The following is an 18,371-nucleotide window of genomic DNA, read 5'->3' as shown; positions in this document are numbered from 1 at the left end:
TCTGCTGAGGCACACAGATGGCAGATGGTAGGGTCAGAATTTAGCAGCCAACAACATAAAATCATGGGACCCAACTTAAGTTGTGTCAACAGTCCAGGCTGCTGGCAGCGGTGTAATGGTGTTGGGAATGTTTTCTTGGCACACTTTGCTCCTACTAATACCTATCAATCATTGCTTGAATGGCACCAACCTATTGGAGTATTGTTGCTGACCATGTGCATCCCTTCATGGCCACCATCTACCCATCTTCTAATGGCTGTTTCCAGTATGATAATACACCATGGTATAAAGCAAAAGTCATGTCAAACTGTTTTCATGAACATGACAAAGAGTTCAGTGTTCTGCAGTGGCCTTCCCAGTCACCATGTCTGAATCAAATGGAAGACCTCTGGGATGTGGTAGAACAAGGGATTCGCAGCATGAGTTTGCAGCTGACAGATATACAGAAATTCTGCAATGCAATCATATCAACATCAACCAGAATCTCAAATGTTTCCTACCATAGTTGTAAAAACCAGGTCCAGAAAGTAAATGTCCAAACCATGTATTTGCTCCAACCATGTTACTAAACCAGCTGATTTCATTAGCTAGTTTTCCCTACCTAGCTGAGGAGTGGTGTTGACTAGAATCTGCTGGTGTAGTGCATGAGTGGAGCAAATACATGGTTTGGACTTTTACTTTCTGGACCTGGTTTTTACACCTGTTTCTTACATCTTGTGGAATCCATGCCACGAAGAATGAGGCGTTTTTGAGAGCAAAGGGGAAGGCCCTACCCTACCCACTATTCATATAGTGTTCCAAATAAAGTGCTCAGTAAGTGTATGTGTGTGTGTGTGTGTGTGTGTGTGTGTGTGTGTGTGTATAGATAGATAGATGACTGCTAAGATAGGCTCCAGCATCCCCACGACGCTGACAGCAGGATAAGCGGTTTGGATAATGCATGGATGGATATGTATGTCTCTGTAGTAAGGAAAAGACCTCAAAAAGCCTTAAGGGTGTCTAAATCTTCTAGGACTGTGTATTACACAAAGACCTTAGAGTAGCAGGTTCCACACGGAGGCAGAACTGAGGTTAGAGAGTTCCACGTGGAGGCAAAACTGAGGTTAGAGTAGAGGGTTCCACGTGGAGACAGAACTGAGGTTAGAGTAGAGGGTTCCACACGGAGGCAGAACTGAGGTTAGAATAGAGGGTTCCAAATGGAGGCAGAACTGAGGTTAGAGTAGCGGCTTCCACATGTGGGCAAAACTGAGGTTAGAGTAGAGGGTTTCACGTGTGGGCAGAACTGAGGCTAGAGTAGAGGGTTCCACATGTAGGCAGAACTGAGGCTAGAGTAGAGGGTTCCACATGTAGGCAGAACTTAGGTTAGAGTAGAGGGTTCTATGTGGAGGCAGAACTGAGGCTAGAGTAGAGGGTTCCACGTGTGGGCAGAACTGAGGCTAGAGTAGAGGGTTCCACATGTAGGCAGAACTGAGGTTCGAGTAGAGGGTTCCACGTGTAGGCAGAACTGAGGTTAGCTCAGATGCAGTCATCGTTTTCCCGTCAAGCCCCCCTCTTGCTTGTCATCACTGCTACGGGCCACCTTCAGTACAGTGCAGTGTGTACCAAGTGTACCACGGAGGCAGAACTGAGGTTAGAATAGAGGGTTCCAAATGGAGGCAGAACTGAGGTTAGAGTAGCGGCTTCCACATGTGGGCAGAACTGAGGTTAGAGTAGAGGGTTTCACGTGTGGGCAGAACTGAGGCTAGAGTAGAGGGTTCCACATGTAGGCAGAACTGAGGCTAGAGTAGAGGGTTCCACATGTAGGCAGAACTTAGGTTAGAGTAGAGGGTTCTATGTGGAGGCAGAACTGAGGCTAGAGTAGAGGGTTCCACGTGTGGGCAGAACTGAGGCTAGAGTAGAGGGTTCCACATGTAGGCAGAACTGAGGTTCGAGTAGAGGGTTCCACGTGTAGGCAGAACTGAGGTTAGCTCAGATGCAGTCATCGTTTTCCCGTCAAGCCCCCCTCTTGCTTGTCATCACAGCTACGGGCCACCTTCAGTACAGTGCAGTGTGTACCAAGTGTACCACGGAGGCAGAACTGAGGTTAGAATAGAGGGTTCCAAATGGAGGCAGAACTGAGGTTAGAGTAGCGGCTTCCACATGTGGGCAGAACTGAGGTTAGAGTAGAGGGTTTCACGTGTGGGCAGAACTGAGGCTAGAGTAGAGGGTTCCACATGTAGGCAGAACTGAGGCTAGAGTAGAGGGTTCCACATGTAGGCAGAACTTAGGTTAGAGTAGAGGGTTCTATGTGGAGGCAGAACTGAGGCTAGAGTAGAGGGTTCCACGTGTGGGCAGAACTGAGGCTAGAGTAGAGGGTTCCACATGTAGGCAGAACTGAGGTTCGAGTAGAGGGTTCCACGAGTAGGCAGAACTGAGGTTAGCTCAGATGCAGTCATCGTTTTCCCGTCAAGCCCCCCTCTTGCTTGTCATCGCTGCTACGGGCCACCTTCAGTACAGTGCAGTGTGTACCAAGTGAGTTGATGTGGGCAGTTCACAGCAGGAGCTGAGAATACAAGCTCTTGTTCAGAGCACTGAAAAGCTACACACACATTCACCACTTTCCTCATCCTCCTCCCTTCTCTGCCCAGCACCAACATATCACCCAGAACCATCATCAATTTTACATGGACTTGCATACTAAGGATACAATATTTAAACCCAGATGTGACCTACACACATCCTGACATGGAAGCATATCTTGGGCTCACAGTATGCTCCCTGAAAACAAATTTTTCATACTGATTTTGAGGAGCTCATTATGAATCCACGTACCAAGTCACTGAAGAGTCGGCCTGTTCCGATTTCACCCCCGGTGCTGTCCTCTGACCCAACAAACATGTCATGTTCCCTATCGCTTAGTTCCATAGAGGGAACCCGACATCCTCCTCGTTGGAGCTGGTAAATAGCTAGTCAGCTGTAAAATGGCTTTGTGACTGACTGATTTTCAGGCTTACAGACATGTCCTCCTCCTTCCTACTCTGCAACTAAAACATATAGTAGGTAAAAAGAGAACATATATTAAAGGTGAGATTGAAGGAAGAAACAAAGAACAAAAAATGCACAAGGTGAGAAAGGTTTAGTAAATACTGCAGTCAGTAGGGAATTCCCATGAGGTCCCAGGAATTCCCATAAGGTCCAAAGTGTTAGTACAGAATTATAAAACTTTTTTCCCCCCTTAAATTTATTTCTAGTTTTCCCCCTTATCCCACCCGATTAACCCAATGGCATATGGCCGGAACTCTTGTCGAATAACTCCCTTGGCTCACGTTTCCACAGGAAGGAGATAGTCGTAAAACCAGCTTCCTTCAAACTCGTGTCGGCTGCATTACCTTCAGGCTGCGAAGGAGACGTAGGGAGAATGCTTTCAGTTGCTCGGCTGTAGGCACCCGGATGGACCAGAGGGGTTGCTGGAGAACGACGAGTCCCCGAACACTACACCGATCTACACCCACTATCCCTCGGGTGAGGGTGGCCTAATGAATGCCTTACCCCGTGGACGCTCTGGCCGTGACCGGTCACAGCAAGTCTGGGATACGAACCTCCCAGCCACGTGACGAGCAGATTGCAAGAGCGGCGATTTATTCTGCTGGGCCATCAGAGCGGCCGAAAGAATTATAAAACTTATATCTGAAATGCACCTCCCGACCCACTCAGAGATTCCCATCCAAACTGTAGGAACTCTGATGACCCAATTATAGAGATCTATACGCTAGATGGTAAATATGTACATGTTGAGGGTGTCCGGGTAGCGTGGCGGTCTATTCCGTTGTCGACCAACACGGGGATCTCCAGTTTGAATCCCCATGTTACCTCCAGCTTGGTCAGGCGTCCCTACAGACACAATCGGTTGTGTCTGCGGGTGGGAAGCCAGATGTGGGTATGTGTCCTGGCCACTGCACTAGTTTGGGGGGAGGGGGAACTGGGGGGAATAGCGTGATCCTCCCACGCACTACGTCCCCCTGGTGAAACTCCTCACTGTCAGGTGAAAAGAAGCGGCTGGTGACTCCACATGTATGGGAGGAGGCATGTGGTAGTCTGAATCCCTCCCCGGATCAGCAGAGGGGGGTGGAGCAGCAACCAGGGCGGCTCGGAAGAGTGGGGTAACTGGCCAAGTGCAACTGGGGAGAAAAGGGGGGGGGGGGATGAACATGTTGGACATTCAGTACGAAATTGTTACATATTGTTTGAGTGCAAAAGTGCTGTAATTGTTGGCAAATTGTGCGTTTATTTTGCCCGGGACTTGTATGGTGTGTACATGAGTGAAGATTGTATTGTTTTGCTGCCTATTGCTGTGGAGAGCGGCACAGTGACGGGAGAGGGCTGCTGTCCTGCCGGAGTGTCATCATTTCCTTTCACAGTTATGTTCCCACAGCCATCACAGCAGAGACAAAGCACACAAATACACACACTGCGCGACGGCGGCGCCCGAGGGCAGATGGCTGGTCACAGACTAATAATCAAACTGTTGAGGGGAGTGCTGGAATGGCAGTAGACCTTGGCTCACGGTGTCCTTGGCCAGAGCAGAGTATTCTGGGACAAGGCGAGCTTGGCAGCCGTTCAGCATCACATCAGGTCAGGTTGAATATTGCCTTTCCCCTGACCTGCCCACCCTCTCATGGTACCTCCAAATCAGTTTGCCTTGCAGCACTCTTTACTTTCAAAACACTTCTTACATGCTTAATTGCCAGCTTTTTGTGTATAACGTGGAATTTTCCAGATGTTTCCCTTCTGCTGTGACGGGGGTCATTGTGTTTTGGTTTGCTTTAATTATGGTACCAAGACGCCACGTGGAAATGTGGGTGAGCTTGAAACCTGAGGAGAGATATGAAGCATTACAGGTGATGGGGTATAAATAAGTTATTTTTGCTGCCAGGCAGAAAAAAGGCAGGTTTAATAATTGATGGAAGCTGGACAGTGAAAGCTGGTACCGCCGTCCTCAGCCCGTGGTTCTGCCTGTCTGAACACTGTGTCACACCCTCCCCTCTTCAGAGCACTGAGGGGCGCCCTCTTCTGCATAACAGGATATTAAAAACGTTTGTGTGGAGGCCTAAATCTGTGTGTATGAAAGGCAGAAATGGGGGGGTGGCCGGGTAGCGTGGTGGTCTATTCCATTGCTTACCAACACGGGGATCAGTGGTTCAAATCCCCGTATTGTCGGCCGCTCTGGTGGCCGAGCGGAATAAACCGCCGTTCTTCCAACCACTCGTCATGTGGCTGGGAGGTTCGTATCCCAGACTCACCGTAACCGGTCACGGCCAGAGCCTTACCCGTGGGGTAAGGCTCTTATATTTTAGGACTACACAATTACGTGTTCATTCATTACAACAGTTAGTCTTTTTTTTACCCGCCTTTTTTTCTGCCTAATTGTACTTAGCCAATTACCCCACTCTTCCCAGCCATCCCGGTCTCTGCTCCACCCCCTCTGCTGATCCGGGGAGGGATTCAGACTACCACATGCCTCCTCCGATACATGTGGAGTCACCAGCCGCTTCTTTTCACCTGACAGTGAGGAGTTTCACCAGGGGGACGTAGCGCGTGGGAGGATCACGCTATTCCTCCCAGTCCCCCCATCCCCCCCAAACAGCCGCCCCAACCGAACAGAGGAGGCGCTAGTGCAGTGACCAAGACACATACCCACATCTGGCTTCCCACCCGCAGACGCGGCTAATTGTGTCCGTAGGGACACCCGACCAAGCCAGAGGTAATACAAGGATTCGAACTGGCGATCCCCATGTTGGTAGGCAAAGGAATAGACCGCCATGCTACCCGGACGCCCTAATTACAACGGATATTCTTTTTGAATGGAGAGCATACCAGAGTGATTACGGTATTTTACAGTGTTGTGGTGTGTGTGTTGTGAGTCTTAATGTTTCCAGGCTAGTGAGTGTTTTAGTCAGTTTATAGTGAGTCTGTCAGTCAGTCAGCACTGGAAGGGTTTCGTTAGTCCAGTTTAACCTGCAGGGGGTGCTGAAGGCTGCTGTAACGTGTTCTGCTGCCACAGAGGAAATATAGTCATAGCACGTTAAAATGACTTGTTGGCGTCTGCTGGCGTCTTTACTGCAAAAATGAACCGGGGAGAAAATCTGTCAGACAGCCAAGACGTAGTCTGTCACAGACGACGAGCTGGAAAAGACCGACTGACACGTGTTAACTGTCAGAGGACGTAGTTACGCAGGAAGAGCGAGCTGCACTGCGGTAACTGTCAGCTGACTTGTGGCTACTGGGAAAGTGAGCGGTCTTCAAACATCCAGCTGAACAGAAACTTCAGTAAGCAGCCAAACGCTGCTCCACCCCCGTTGTCAGACGGCTGTGAGGAGGAGAAACGCGTAGTTCAAATCCACTGTAAGTTTTGTTTGACTGGTGTTTTGTGTGGCACAGTGCAATGACTCGCACCAACCTGAAGGATTATTTCAGGACATCGCACTTACTTCAATTAGTGAGCGTATTTGTTTCGCATTTCTTCTTGCTAATGTCTGAGTGTACTGTAAAAAAAAACTTTTCTGGGCCCCTGGATGGCATGGCGGTCTATTCCGTTGCCTACCAACATGGGGATCGCTGGTTCAAATCCCCGTGGTACCTCCGGCTTGTTCGCCTCCTCTGGTCGGTCGGGGCACCTGTTCGGAGGGGAGTGGGGACTGGGGGAATAGCGCGATCCTCCCACGTGCTACGTTCCCCTGGTGAAACTCCTCACTGTCAGGTGAAAAGAAGCGGCTGGTGACTCCACATGTATCGGAGAAGACATGTGGTAGTCTGCAGCCCTCCCCGGACCGGCAGAGGGGGTGGAGCAGAGACCAGCATAGCTCAGAAGATCAGATTACAATCAGATTATAATCAGAGTACAACTGGGGAGAAAAGGGGGGGGGGGGCAAAAAAAACCAAAAAAGCTTTTATTTTTTTTGTAACTGTTGTAAAGAGAATGGTCCAGTATGTGAAAACCCATATTTTCACAATGCCCAAATGCCTGAGCAAACACTCCCACCCAGCCACCACAGAACCTAAGCCCTCCGGAAGCTGGTGCTATTAATTTTGTTGGTTTGTCTTTTCTGTTAAGTGATGAGGCTCACTTCAAATAAAAACATTGTTTTGTTTGGTGTTATAAAAATATATGCAGTAATATAAGTATGACGGCCTGAATCCACCCTTATCCGGATGACTGACAGAAACCATGAAAAGAGACTAATCTGGATCCTTTTTGGAATTTTATTACATTGTTTGACAGTCCTGAAATATGATTCCTGTCTGTGTCTGCCTGGATGGCTTCCTTTTCTGTGGAGCATAACTAGTGCTGTCTCTTCTGCTGGACAGATCTCTCTGTCATGTTACTTCTACTGGCAGCGTCACCGCTGAGATGTCTCATTTAGCTTGTCATGTAACGACCAATCAATAAAGCATTTGAAGTGCAACGGGGGAGAAAAGGGGGGGGGTCCCCGGGGTCCCCTGCATCCATGCAGATGGACACCAGTACTTCCTTTAGAAGTCCACAAGCCTAAAGATTCCCCGTACTGGTCGAAATAATTTGACACTTGTGCGTTGATACATTAAAATTTGGTTGTTTGGATCAAAATTCAAAGATTGTCAAATGCAGCATCCTTTTTTTCCCCCAGAGTCTAGGCTGAATGAAGTCATGAAGTTTTTGTCTAGGCTGAATGAAGTCATGATGTTTTTGTCTAGGCTGAATGAAGTCATGATGTTTTTGTCTAGGCTGGAGGAAATCATGTGTTTTTTTTTCCTTATAACAATTTCCTAGGTCAAAGAAAGACAAGAGCAAAGGTGTTGTGAAAACAGATAGCTCCGATCCAGAGCCCGAGGGCCTGACCCTGCTGGTGCCAGACATTCAAAGGACAGCTGAGATAGTCTATGCTGCTACCACCAGCCTACGGCAGGCCAACCAGGGTACGTACAAATACACATGGGCGCGCGCGCACACACACAAGGCAAGGGCTGAAATAATTATTTGGAAGTGGTTGCAATTTCAGCAAATACATAGGCTCAGTTTTCACTTTACTAATTTCACTTGTCAGTTGCATGTGGGCACACTTTTATTCCTGTTCTGTTTCATTCCTCCTGACCGCCAGAGACGGTATGTAATACCTGGATATGCATCGTGCCCAGGAGATCCAGACATAATGCCAACAAAGTCACACGTGTGACCTGGGTGATGCAAGCAACCCTATAAAGGGGCCTGGCACCCGGAAGTCGTGTCTTGCTCATCTTGTCGCCTAAATGCGCAGGTCATGTATGTTGTTAGCATTAGCTAGCATCAGTGCTTTACCAGTAGCCTCATAACCTACCTGTTGGAGCTACGTTCCGTCCTCCAGAGGCTGCATAGCCGGCTCATCTCCGGCGGGAGTTTTGCCTAAGCTCTGTTGCTAGCCAACGTGATGAGGATGCACTATTTATTGTGGCCTCAGGGAATCTTTTTACTGATAAGGAAGCAGTAGAACAGGAGGAACTGGAGAGCGAGTCCCCTCTCCCCTCAGTGACAGGTTCTCACGATTCAGGAGCAGATTCCCTAAAGGATGCTGAGGCTGGTCATCCCACAGTTAAGCAAGCCATTCAAAAGGCCATATGATGGCTTGATCTTGATGCTGCCCCTGTTGAGGCTGCTCCCTCTAGTGCCTTTCTCTAGTGCACTTCACAACCATCTACCTTCAGGTTTCCACACGCTGTCCAATAAATTGATAAACTCTAAAGGTGCTGGCCAGACCCCAAGGCGTTCCTCCACCTACCGAGTGACTGCAGAGCTTTGACCGTTATGAAGGACGCCACCCAATGTGGTCTAGCCCAAATGCCTGCCATTGATGCCTCCATTGCTTCTGATAGTATCTCTGCATGAAGCCCTTAGACCTGATGTCCGTTGTCCATGCCCACAATGTAGAATCACCGATGACCTCCTTTCTAAGAGCTATGGTATAGCAGCTTGGATGGGACGTATTGAAAACTCTTATTTCTCACCTTGTTCTAGTGCTATCGCAGACTCTCCAGACTGCTGGAGTCGATGCCTCGATACAGAGCCTTAGTGATACTTTGCTCCAGGCATTTGCTTTCATGGCCAGAGAGCTTGGCAGACTGATGTCCACTTTAACCTTGGCCTGGTGCCAAGTTTGGCATGCCCAGTCCCCTCTGGCAGAAGGGTACAAGAAGACACTTTGCACGCTGCCTGTCATTCCAGGCCAGATGTTTGGGCCTGCGGCCCAACAGGCCTTGGAGTGTAGTGTACAAGTAAACGAAGTCAGGCAATAGTTTGCTGACTTACGCCAGGCAGCTTTGACTAAACCAAGACACACCCACACTCTTTGCCCTGCAGCCAGCACTCAGAGTCCCTCAAGAGCCAAACACCCCTCTTTTCAACAGAACAACCTCCAACAGGTCCTTCTACAGGCTGCCATTCGGACACCAAGGAATAGGACGCCCAAACACGAGGCGCCTACCGACCAAGCCGCCCAAAGGTCATGAGAGTTGAGTCTAGGGGTGGATATCATTAAGATTTTAATGGTACTACTGCTCTTACCGATACTGCTTATCGATCTGATACTTTAATGGTACACTTATCGGTTCTTTTTGTTATTTTTGAGAAAAACAAAACAAATAAAGAACAGAATAAACATTGCTTTGTTTTCTCATGTCGGGACAGAGCGTTACTTTTTATCATCACCCATGTTTGTATTATTTAGTCATCTCTGTGTGGGCTCCAGGCTGCTAGCATACATAACAGACCTGAGGTGGACAGGGCAATGAGAGATGAACTATGAGCTAGGCAGTTGAAAATTGTGTATTTCTCCGCCAGTATTTAATGCACTTTAGCTAGATGTTTTGAAAGACTGCTTGTGTGTCTGCCCTTACATGCAGAAGACTTGTTGCACTTGTGGCAACGAGCCTTGTCAACATCAATTAGTGAAGTATAACCTGACTTCTGGCTGTTTAGTTCTCTCCACCATTGTGCGGTGTGTACAATACCACAAAGGAGGTGTGGTATTGTATGAGGAAGTCGGGAGTTGCAGAGAAGTATGTAGGAGTGGTGCAGGATATGGATGAGGGAAGTGTGACAATGGTGAGGTGTGCGGTTAGAATGACAGATGGGTTCAGGGTGGAGGTGGGATACATCAAAGATCAGCTCTAAGCCCTTTCTTGTTTGCAATGGTGATGGACAGGTTGACGAAGGAGATCAGGCAGGAGTCTCTGTGGACTGTGATGTTTGCGGATGACATTGTGATCTGTAGCGAGAGTAGGGAGCAGGTGGAGGAGAGCCTGGAGAGGTGGAGGTATGCACTGCAGAGAAGAGGAATGAAAGTCAGTAGGAGCAAGATGGAATACCTATGCGTGAATGAGAGGGAGGACAGCGGAATGGTGAGGATGCAAGGAGTGGAGGTGAAGAAGGCGTATGAGTTTAAATATGCAGAAGAGAGGTGAAGAGAGTGCAGGCAGGGTGGAGTGGGTGGAGAAGAGTGTCAGGAGTGATTTGTGACAGAAGGGTACCAGCAAGAGTTAAAGGGAAGGTTTACAAGATGGTTGTGAGGCAAGCTATGTTATATGGTTTGGAGACAGTGGCACTGATGAAAAGACAGGAGGAGGAGCTGGAGGTGGCAGAGTTGAAGATGATAAGATTTTCGTTGGGAGTGATGAAGAAGGACAGGATTAGGAACGAGTATATTAGAGGGACCGCTCAGGTGGGATGGTTTGGAGAATAAGCAAGAGAGATGGTGTGGACATGTGTGGAGGAGAGATGTTGGGTATATTGGGAGAAGGATGCTGAATATGGAGCTGCCAGGGAAGAGGAGAAGAGGAAGGCCAAAGAGGAGGTTTATGGATGTGGTGAGGGAGGACATGCAGGTGGCTGGTGTGACAGGAAGATACAGAACACAGGAAGAGATGGAAACGGATGATCCGCTGTGATGACCCCTAACAGGAGCAGCCGAAAGTAGTAGTAGTAGTAGTAGTCGTCGTCGTAGTAGTAGTTCTCTCCACCATTGTCATTAAGAGCAGGTTCTGTATGTGTGTGTGTGTGTGTGTGTGTGTGTGTGTGTGTGTGTGTGTGTGTGTGTGTGTGTGTGTGTGTGTGTGTGTGTGCACGCCTCTGAGAGAGAGAGAGAGAGAGAGAGAGAGAGAGAGAGAGAGAGAGAGAGAGAGAGAGGCAGAGAGCTGGCCCTGCCCCTCGGCTCGGACATACGACAGGCTCCGAGAGAGAGAGAGAGAGGTCTCTCTTCTTTATTGGGAATAGTGAAAATGCATTATAGGCAAATGTCTTAATCTTATTGCAATTTAGAAATGGAGTCGGTTAGGTAAAAGGTGCAAGATAACGTTTTTATAGCCTAAATAAACAGGAAATATATTTTCTTAATGTATCCAATATCAATAGCAGAACCATTTAACGTTGGCGCTTAACAATGCTACAGTCTAATAAATTAGCAGTGGTGCCCGTTCAATACTGGGTTTCTCTGCCCATCCCTGGTCGAGCCTGACTCCCAAAGTCCATGCACCAGCCATTTCTCCCTGCAACCTCTCCGCCGCCTGGAGGCCTTGATTTTTGGACCCTTGGGTGTTCAACTGTTTCCAAGGGATACAGTATCCAGTTCAGGCATTGACCCCCAAAGTTCAAGAGGGTCAGAATGAGTGTTTTGAACGACCCTTTGAGGTCGTTGGCGCTCAGGCGGGAAATTTTGGTGCTTCTAATGAAAGGCACCATCGAATATGTAAAAGGTTTGTTTCAAACGAAAGGGTTCCACTAAACTTATTTTCTTGTTCCAAAGAAGGATGGTGGCTTTTGCCCGATCCTCAATCTCAGGCAGCTGAACCAGTTTGTAAAGGTTCTTCATTTTAACATGCTTTGCACAGCGGATGTTCTCCAGGCTGTGTCAGAGAGGTTTACAAGCATCGACTTGAAAGGATGCTTATTTCAGTGTACTAGTGGTGGCTTACCACAGGCAGTTCCTCTGTTTTGCCTTTGAGGGACAGGCATACCAGTTCCGGGTGCTCCAATTTGGGCTGTCACTTGCCCCTCAGATCTTTACCAGGTGCTTGCGGCAGCACTTTCTCTTCTGCAGGCCAGGGGCATGCGGATTCTTCCTTGCTTGGATGATTGGTGGATATGTGCATTGACCCGGGACTAGGCAATCTGCAACACAACAACTCTTTTGGCCCACATGACCCAACTGTGGTCCATGTGAATTTTGCGAAGAGTTCTTTAGTTCCCAGTCAGCGATTCATTTTCATGGGTGTTTCCCTCGATTCAGTGTGAATGAGGGCCTCTCCCCAGAGGGTGGATGACATTCTCAGCCTCATCTCTCATTTTTGGAGCAGCACAAGGCTAACACACGGCCTATTCCTCCGGTTACTGGGCAGATTGACAGCAGTAATGGCAGTCATCCCTCCAGGGCTCCTTTCATTGTACCCCTTGCAGATCTGGATCAACAGTCTGCACCTCAACCCCAAGAGGCACCCAAGCAGGGTGGTGATGGTCTCATGCCAATCAGTACCTTCGGTCTCTAGAACCCTGGAGAAGCAAGACTCATCCGGGCTGTGGTGTTCCTTTGGGCTCACCTCCCTCCCACTGGGAAATAGTGGTAATGGATTCATCCATCTCAGGCTGGGGGGCTGTGTGGTACCACAGCTCAGTCAGGGGGACTCCTCTGCTGAGGACAGGCAGCTCCAGCACCATTATATGTTGGAGATGTACACCTAGCCCTCCTAGACTTAGACGTTTTCTGCCTTTCTTGGAAGGGAAACATGTCTTTGTTCAACCAGACAACACTTCAACAGTTTATCGTGTGAATCATCAGGGGGGCAGTAAATCCAGCCGGTCTCTATGAGAGATTCAGAGGCTCCTTCAGTGGGCCTCACCTTGCCTTGCAAGTTTCTGGGCAATGCATTTACCAGGGGTGCAGAACAAGGCTGCACACATGCTTTCCTGCCAAAAGCCCCCTCCTGGCAAGTGGAGACCAAACCTGATGGTGGTTCAGGTGATCTGAGAGAGGTACAGCAGAGCGTAATAGACCTGTTTGTTTCGGAAACATCGACACACTGTCTGCTGTGGTTCTCCCTCTCGGAAACCAACCAGTCCATTGGGGCAGAACGCGCTGGCACACCCCTGGCCAAACCGCTTCCTTTATGCCTTCCCTCCACTTCCACTCCTCATGCTGACACTTCACAGAGTAGACAGATGCAGCCACACAGTGTCAGGTCAATATTATTTGTATGGCCCATTATCAGAAATTACAAATTTGCCTCAGTGGGCTTTACAGCAATACAACATCCTGTCCTTAGACCCTCACATCAGATAAAGAACAACTCCCTAAAAAACCTTTAACAGGGAGAAAAAAATAGAAAGAAATCTCAGGGAGAGCAACAGAGGGCTCTCTCTCCCAAGATGGGCAGACGTGCAATGGATGTTGTGTTTACACAATTTACAGGATACAACATTGAAAAAGGATAACGTGATTATAATGGACTTATGAAATATGTGAAGAATATGAAGAAAACCTCTTCAATTTCAAAGCAATGCTATTTTTATATACTGTTGATTTCTTGACAAGTTGTGCAACAGTAGACCAGGAAAATGTTGCTGGAGATGTGGCAGAAGTATCAAGATATAAAACTTGTCTTGCAAACCATACATTTAGAAGGAGCGTGGCCATTCCTGGGCATGGGCTCTTTTGAAGAGGTTGACCTCGTCCCCATATATTTGTACCGCCTCTCTCACTGAGTTGAAAACCTTTTGTGCTTCTCTTCAGTATTTATGTTCTTTAATTCTGCTTAGCCTGATTTATTTTAATAGATCCCAATTCTCTTCCATCTCACCAGTTTTCTTTCTCATTTTTCTTTATCTCGCTCACTCTCTTACTCACTGTCCTGCATTCTTGGTACAAGGACAGTGAAATGGGCCTCTAAATTTAGCCTGCCAACAAGTCCAAATTCCCTGAACGGTGACTGGCTGCAAACCCTCTCAATTTCATCTTAATCAAGAAGACCAATGGTTTCTTTTTAAAACTTCACAATTCGCCAACAGGTCAAAACAGCCCGCCTCCTTTTGTTCTTGTGAGGACAGTTTTGATTCAAGGTGATCTTTAACTGTGGGTAAAGCCAAGGTCTTACATTGAGGTCACATTTGCCTATGTACCTCAGACGTTTCCCAACCCCGATGGATAATTCACCTTTGAGATCGCCCCAAAATAGCCAAAGTACATTTCTGAGGCAATAGAATTTCACTGGAGACCCATGGAAAAAATGGACAGCCTTTTTTTAAGCCCTCTCCTAAGTAAAAAAAAAAAAAGTCAGGTTTGGAAGTATGGTCCCAGATAAGGTGCTCTTGCTATGTAACATGTTATTTGGTTAGACATGGGGGGGAGAAGTTTCTCCTGGCCAGCCATTACTTACCTGAGGAAAGCGGAGCCATTCGTACCACCTCCAACTAAAGATGGAGCATATTGGCTAGTTGTGACAGTACACATTATTATTGGTTATCACCCTCACAGTGATGTTTTCCTCAGTTCCACCAAGAGGATGTTCATTTTGCTGTGCAGGAGGTAGGCTTTCACCATGTGGGATTGCAGATTATTGTCAATGTCGCCTTCACTTAACATGAAGAAATCCTTGTGATTACCATGCCCATCAAATAGAGCAACACTGGTAGTGCCTGAATTCATGAATAAATATTTAACTTGGTTTCCTAGGATCATCTAAAGGAGGTATGATGGGGCGGCGGCAGGGCACAATTGACCAAGGATGGAAGCATCCTCTTGAATCGTCAATATCCCTGCTTTTAAGATATCAGTTAGACAGGCAAAGATGGGGGATATTAACAGATCCAGCTGCTTTTTCTGTCATGTTTGAAATGTTGACCGTGGGGTTAATGGTTAAATGTATGGCAAATTCATCTGCCTTGGGTCCATATTTGGTGACTACTAAACTCTGTGCTTTAAATCTGCTATAGACAGTTAATTATGGTAATGCATTTATTCCTCATTATATGCTTCATCCCCGCAGAAATTCGATAGGCATTGAACATTATCATTTTTCTCACATGCTTTGACGATCAATAAAAAGTCATATTTTGAAGAAGGGAGAGGTTTGCAGGACATTCCGCTATGATTATCCCCTGAAGACAGTTTCACTCATCAGTGGAAGGAATGGGAAAGGGGGGTGGCGTGGAGGCAAGACAGATTCCAAGGCTTCAACCTTAAAGCTGCATTGAGTGATTTGTGACTGCTAGTGGTCAAACAGTAGTGCTCCAGAGATTTCCAAACATACAGCTAAGCCGCTCCTCACCTCTACCGACACTGTCTCTATGGTGGCCATACTGGAACGAAGCATGCAGAGGATCCATTTTTTTTCTGCCTTTCGTGCTTTCCACCTGTCAAATGCAAGTCTAGTATTTGCTCAGGTTTTAGCCCTGGTTTGGTTCTTCAACATCTTGGTATGCTTGGCTCTCTTTGGTTTGGACATGTTTGAATCTCTTCACCGGTCACTGTCTTTGAGTCTCAGCTATTTCACACTGAACAGGTAGCAATAGCATTTTGTGCTTGTGAGTTGAGAGCAGCTTGCACAGCGTTTTATGGGGATGGTGGGATGTCTGGTGGAAAAAGGGGGGACTCAACCAGAGCGGGAGGTGCGCTTTTGCTGCACCGGCAAAACCAAACAATGAGCTGAAAGTTAAGGAAAACTGTAGACTTTAGCGTACCACTTTACAATAAGACTACCCTTATAAAGGGTTTATAATAAGGTTATTAATTAGGTTGTAAACACTTTATAAATCATTAATAAACAAGTTATAACAGTTTTCATTAATCGATACAGGCTCACTATTTGGCAAAATCGAGTTACTGCTGCACTTTATTTTGGAGGGGGGGGGTTCCCCCTTTTTCTCACCAGTTGTACAAGTCCAATTACCCCATTCTTCTGAGCTGTCCTGGTAACTATTCCAGCCCCACATGGGAGGATCACATTATTCCCTCCAGTTCCCCCGAATAGGCGCCCCGGCCGACCAGAGGAGGCGCTAGTGTAGTGGCTAGGACACACCCACATCCAGCTTCCCATCCGCAGACACAGCCAATTATTTCTATCTGTAGAGACACCCGACCAAGCCGGAGGTAACACGGGGATTCGAACCAGCGATCCCCGTGATGATAAGCAATGGAATAGACTGCTACACTACCCAAACCCCATCCTGCTGCACTTTTTATCTTTCCTGTGAAACGTCAGATGTTGCTAGTTGCTAGCAGATCTTGCTAGCTAAGTAACCAATGAGATTTGAGGCTTAACAGTACAGATAAATGTGGGCTCACTATTTGGCAAGCAGCAGGTCATGGTTGCCCTTTTTTCTAATGTGTTATAACAGTTTATTAAGGATTTATAAAAGTTCACAACCTAATTAATAAACTAAAGTTTTTATTGTAAAGTGGTACCGACGGTGCTGTTGAGTCTCAGTGCTATCAGCAGCCCAAGCAGCCCTTTCATGTTACAGAGACTTATTTGATTCCCTGTCAAACATTTTGCATAATGCAGCTTTAAATGGCAACCCCTTACCTTAAAAGTATGGAGGGCCAGACCTTTAATATTAAGAATTGAATCAATAAGTAAATAAATTCATAAATACAATACAAACACATAAATGTGGCAAAAAATTGTGGGTGAATATCAAGATTGGATTAGATAATCTTTAGCTATCTTTATTCTAAGGTTTGCTTGCACTCCGGCTGGATCTGGATCAGGATCTGTGAGTCGTTTTGCTACAGATCAGCACAAAGACCTGGCTCACTAGGTGTGAGCCAGGGGTATACTGACATGAGTGCTGTGACAAATTGCCCCTTGGCAGGCAGGCCTGCGGCTTTCCCTGTAGCTGTCTCAGAAGCCTCTGAAGCTATTTGTTTCTGGTCACATTTAGCCCTGACTCCATGTCTTCCTCTCATTCTCATGCTTTTTGCCTCTGTCTCCCCAGAGAGGAAACTGGCAGAGTTTTCAAAGAAGGCGTCTAGTCGGCCCAAACCGTTGTCCATCCTACACTCCCTGGAGGAGAAGTATGTGTCTGCCATGAAGAAGCTCCAGTTTGGTAAGTGGTTACTGATCACTGGTGTGTGCGTGTGCATGCAGGTGCAGGCATGTTGTCTGTTTTCCTTCAAATGCACATTTATACCCCCATCATGAGTGGGATATCTGAGGTCTTGAAATATTTTGATGTTAATTGGAAACATGGGTGCCTGTCTCTGTCTAGCATCTGGATGTTGAGTCCCCCCTGTGTGCAAACTAATAGCCCAAAGCAACACAATCAACCACCCACCCATCCTCCCTTCTTCCCCAACTGATTCTGCAAGTGTTCTGACATGTCAGGAATCAGGAACAATTTATTGTCATCTCATTCATGTACTTGTGTACACAAGAGACGAAATTTCGTTTCTCCCAGCCCACAGCAGTGCAACACAAAAGACAAAAACACATATCCAGCACCTCCCAAAAACAACACCATCAAAAACATACAAAACCAGAGAGAACAAAGTAAAAAAACACAAACAGTCCACAACACAGTCCATTCAGTAAATTTGTAACACAAAAAAAATAAATTACTGTTCGAGACAGCGAACGGTAGCCAGGAAGACTGTCGGAACGGCTGGTCTGCATGGGCTAGCAGTTAGCTTAGCCTGCCCCGCCTCAATGTCCTGCCAGACCGCCCTCAGTGTTTCCTCTTCGGGCACAGCTCCGGTCAGGGCCGTGGTCTTTGGGCCCACAAGACGCAACAGACCAAGCTCCGTCAGCCGATCCAGCGCCAGTTCTCCCAGCCTTCGACACACCTCCTCCGCACTCCACATGACGACACAAACACAGACACAAACTAAAACACTGCACTATCGACGCTAGGCGAGGCCGCCACCAGACTGCCCTCGGTGTGATCTTGGTGTTGTCGTTACTGCTGGTCTGCATGGGCTAGCAGTTAGCTTAGCCTGCCCCCACTCTCCCAGCCAATCCAGCACCTGCCCTCCCAGCCATCAGATAAAACGAACGAAAGTAAAAGCTCTTCACACAATAACACATAGTAAGATGTAGATGTGGACAAAGACACTGCATAGTCAGCACTGGGTGAGGCCGCTGCAAACATGAGTTTGCGCCGCCATCTTCCCACATGACATGTAATCTCATTAGCTCTGTTTACATGGACCCAAGACCCTAATATTCCACTGATAATGGGAATAATAGCCTAATCAGAATTAAAATGCCTCATGTAATTGCCTCAATCTAAAGCGAGTGGCCCGATCCGGCCTGATCGGAAGGAATTTTCAATCGGGTTGAAAAGAGAGGTGGCGTAAGCCTGTGATAATCAGTTCAATAGGAAAATGTTAGCTCCTGAT

General features: G+C 47.3%; 1 protein-coding gene across 1 annotated transcript in view; it reads left to right on the top strand.

Moving 5' to 3' along the window:
• Nucleotides 1–18,371, top strand: part of birc6 (baculoviral IAP repeat containing 6) — a 274,230-nt gene that overhangs the window by 203,530 nt on the left and 52,329 nt on the right. Inside the window, exons 66-67 of the mRNA XM_056291274.1 lie at nt 7,787–7,932; nt 16,970–17,080. Of these exons, the coding sequence (XP_056147249.1) occupies nt 7,787–7,932; nt 16,970–17,080 (257 nt within the window). The remainder of the gene's footprint in view (nt 1–7,786; nt 7,933–16,969; nt 17,081–18,371) is intronic.

The sequence above is a fragment of the Lampris incognitus genome, chromosome 13 (assembly GCF_029633865.1).
Source record: "Lampris incognitus isolate fLamInc1 chromosome 13, fLamInc1.hap2, whole genome shotgun sequence".
Classification (NCBI taxonomy): Eukaryota; Metazoa; Chordata; class Actinopteri; order Lampriformes; family Lampridae; genus Lampris; species Lampris incognitus.
The sequence above is the reverse complement of the archived record's forward strand: the minus strand, read 5'-3'. Positions and strand labels throughout refer to the sequence as shown.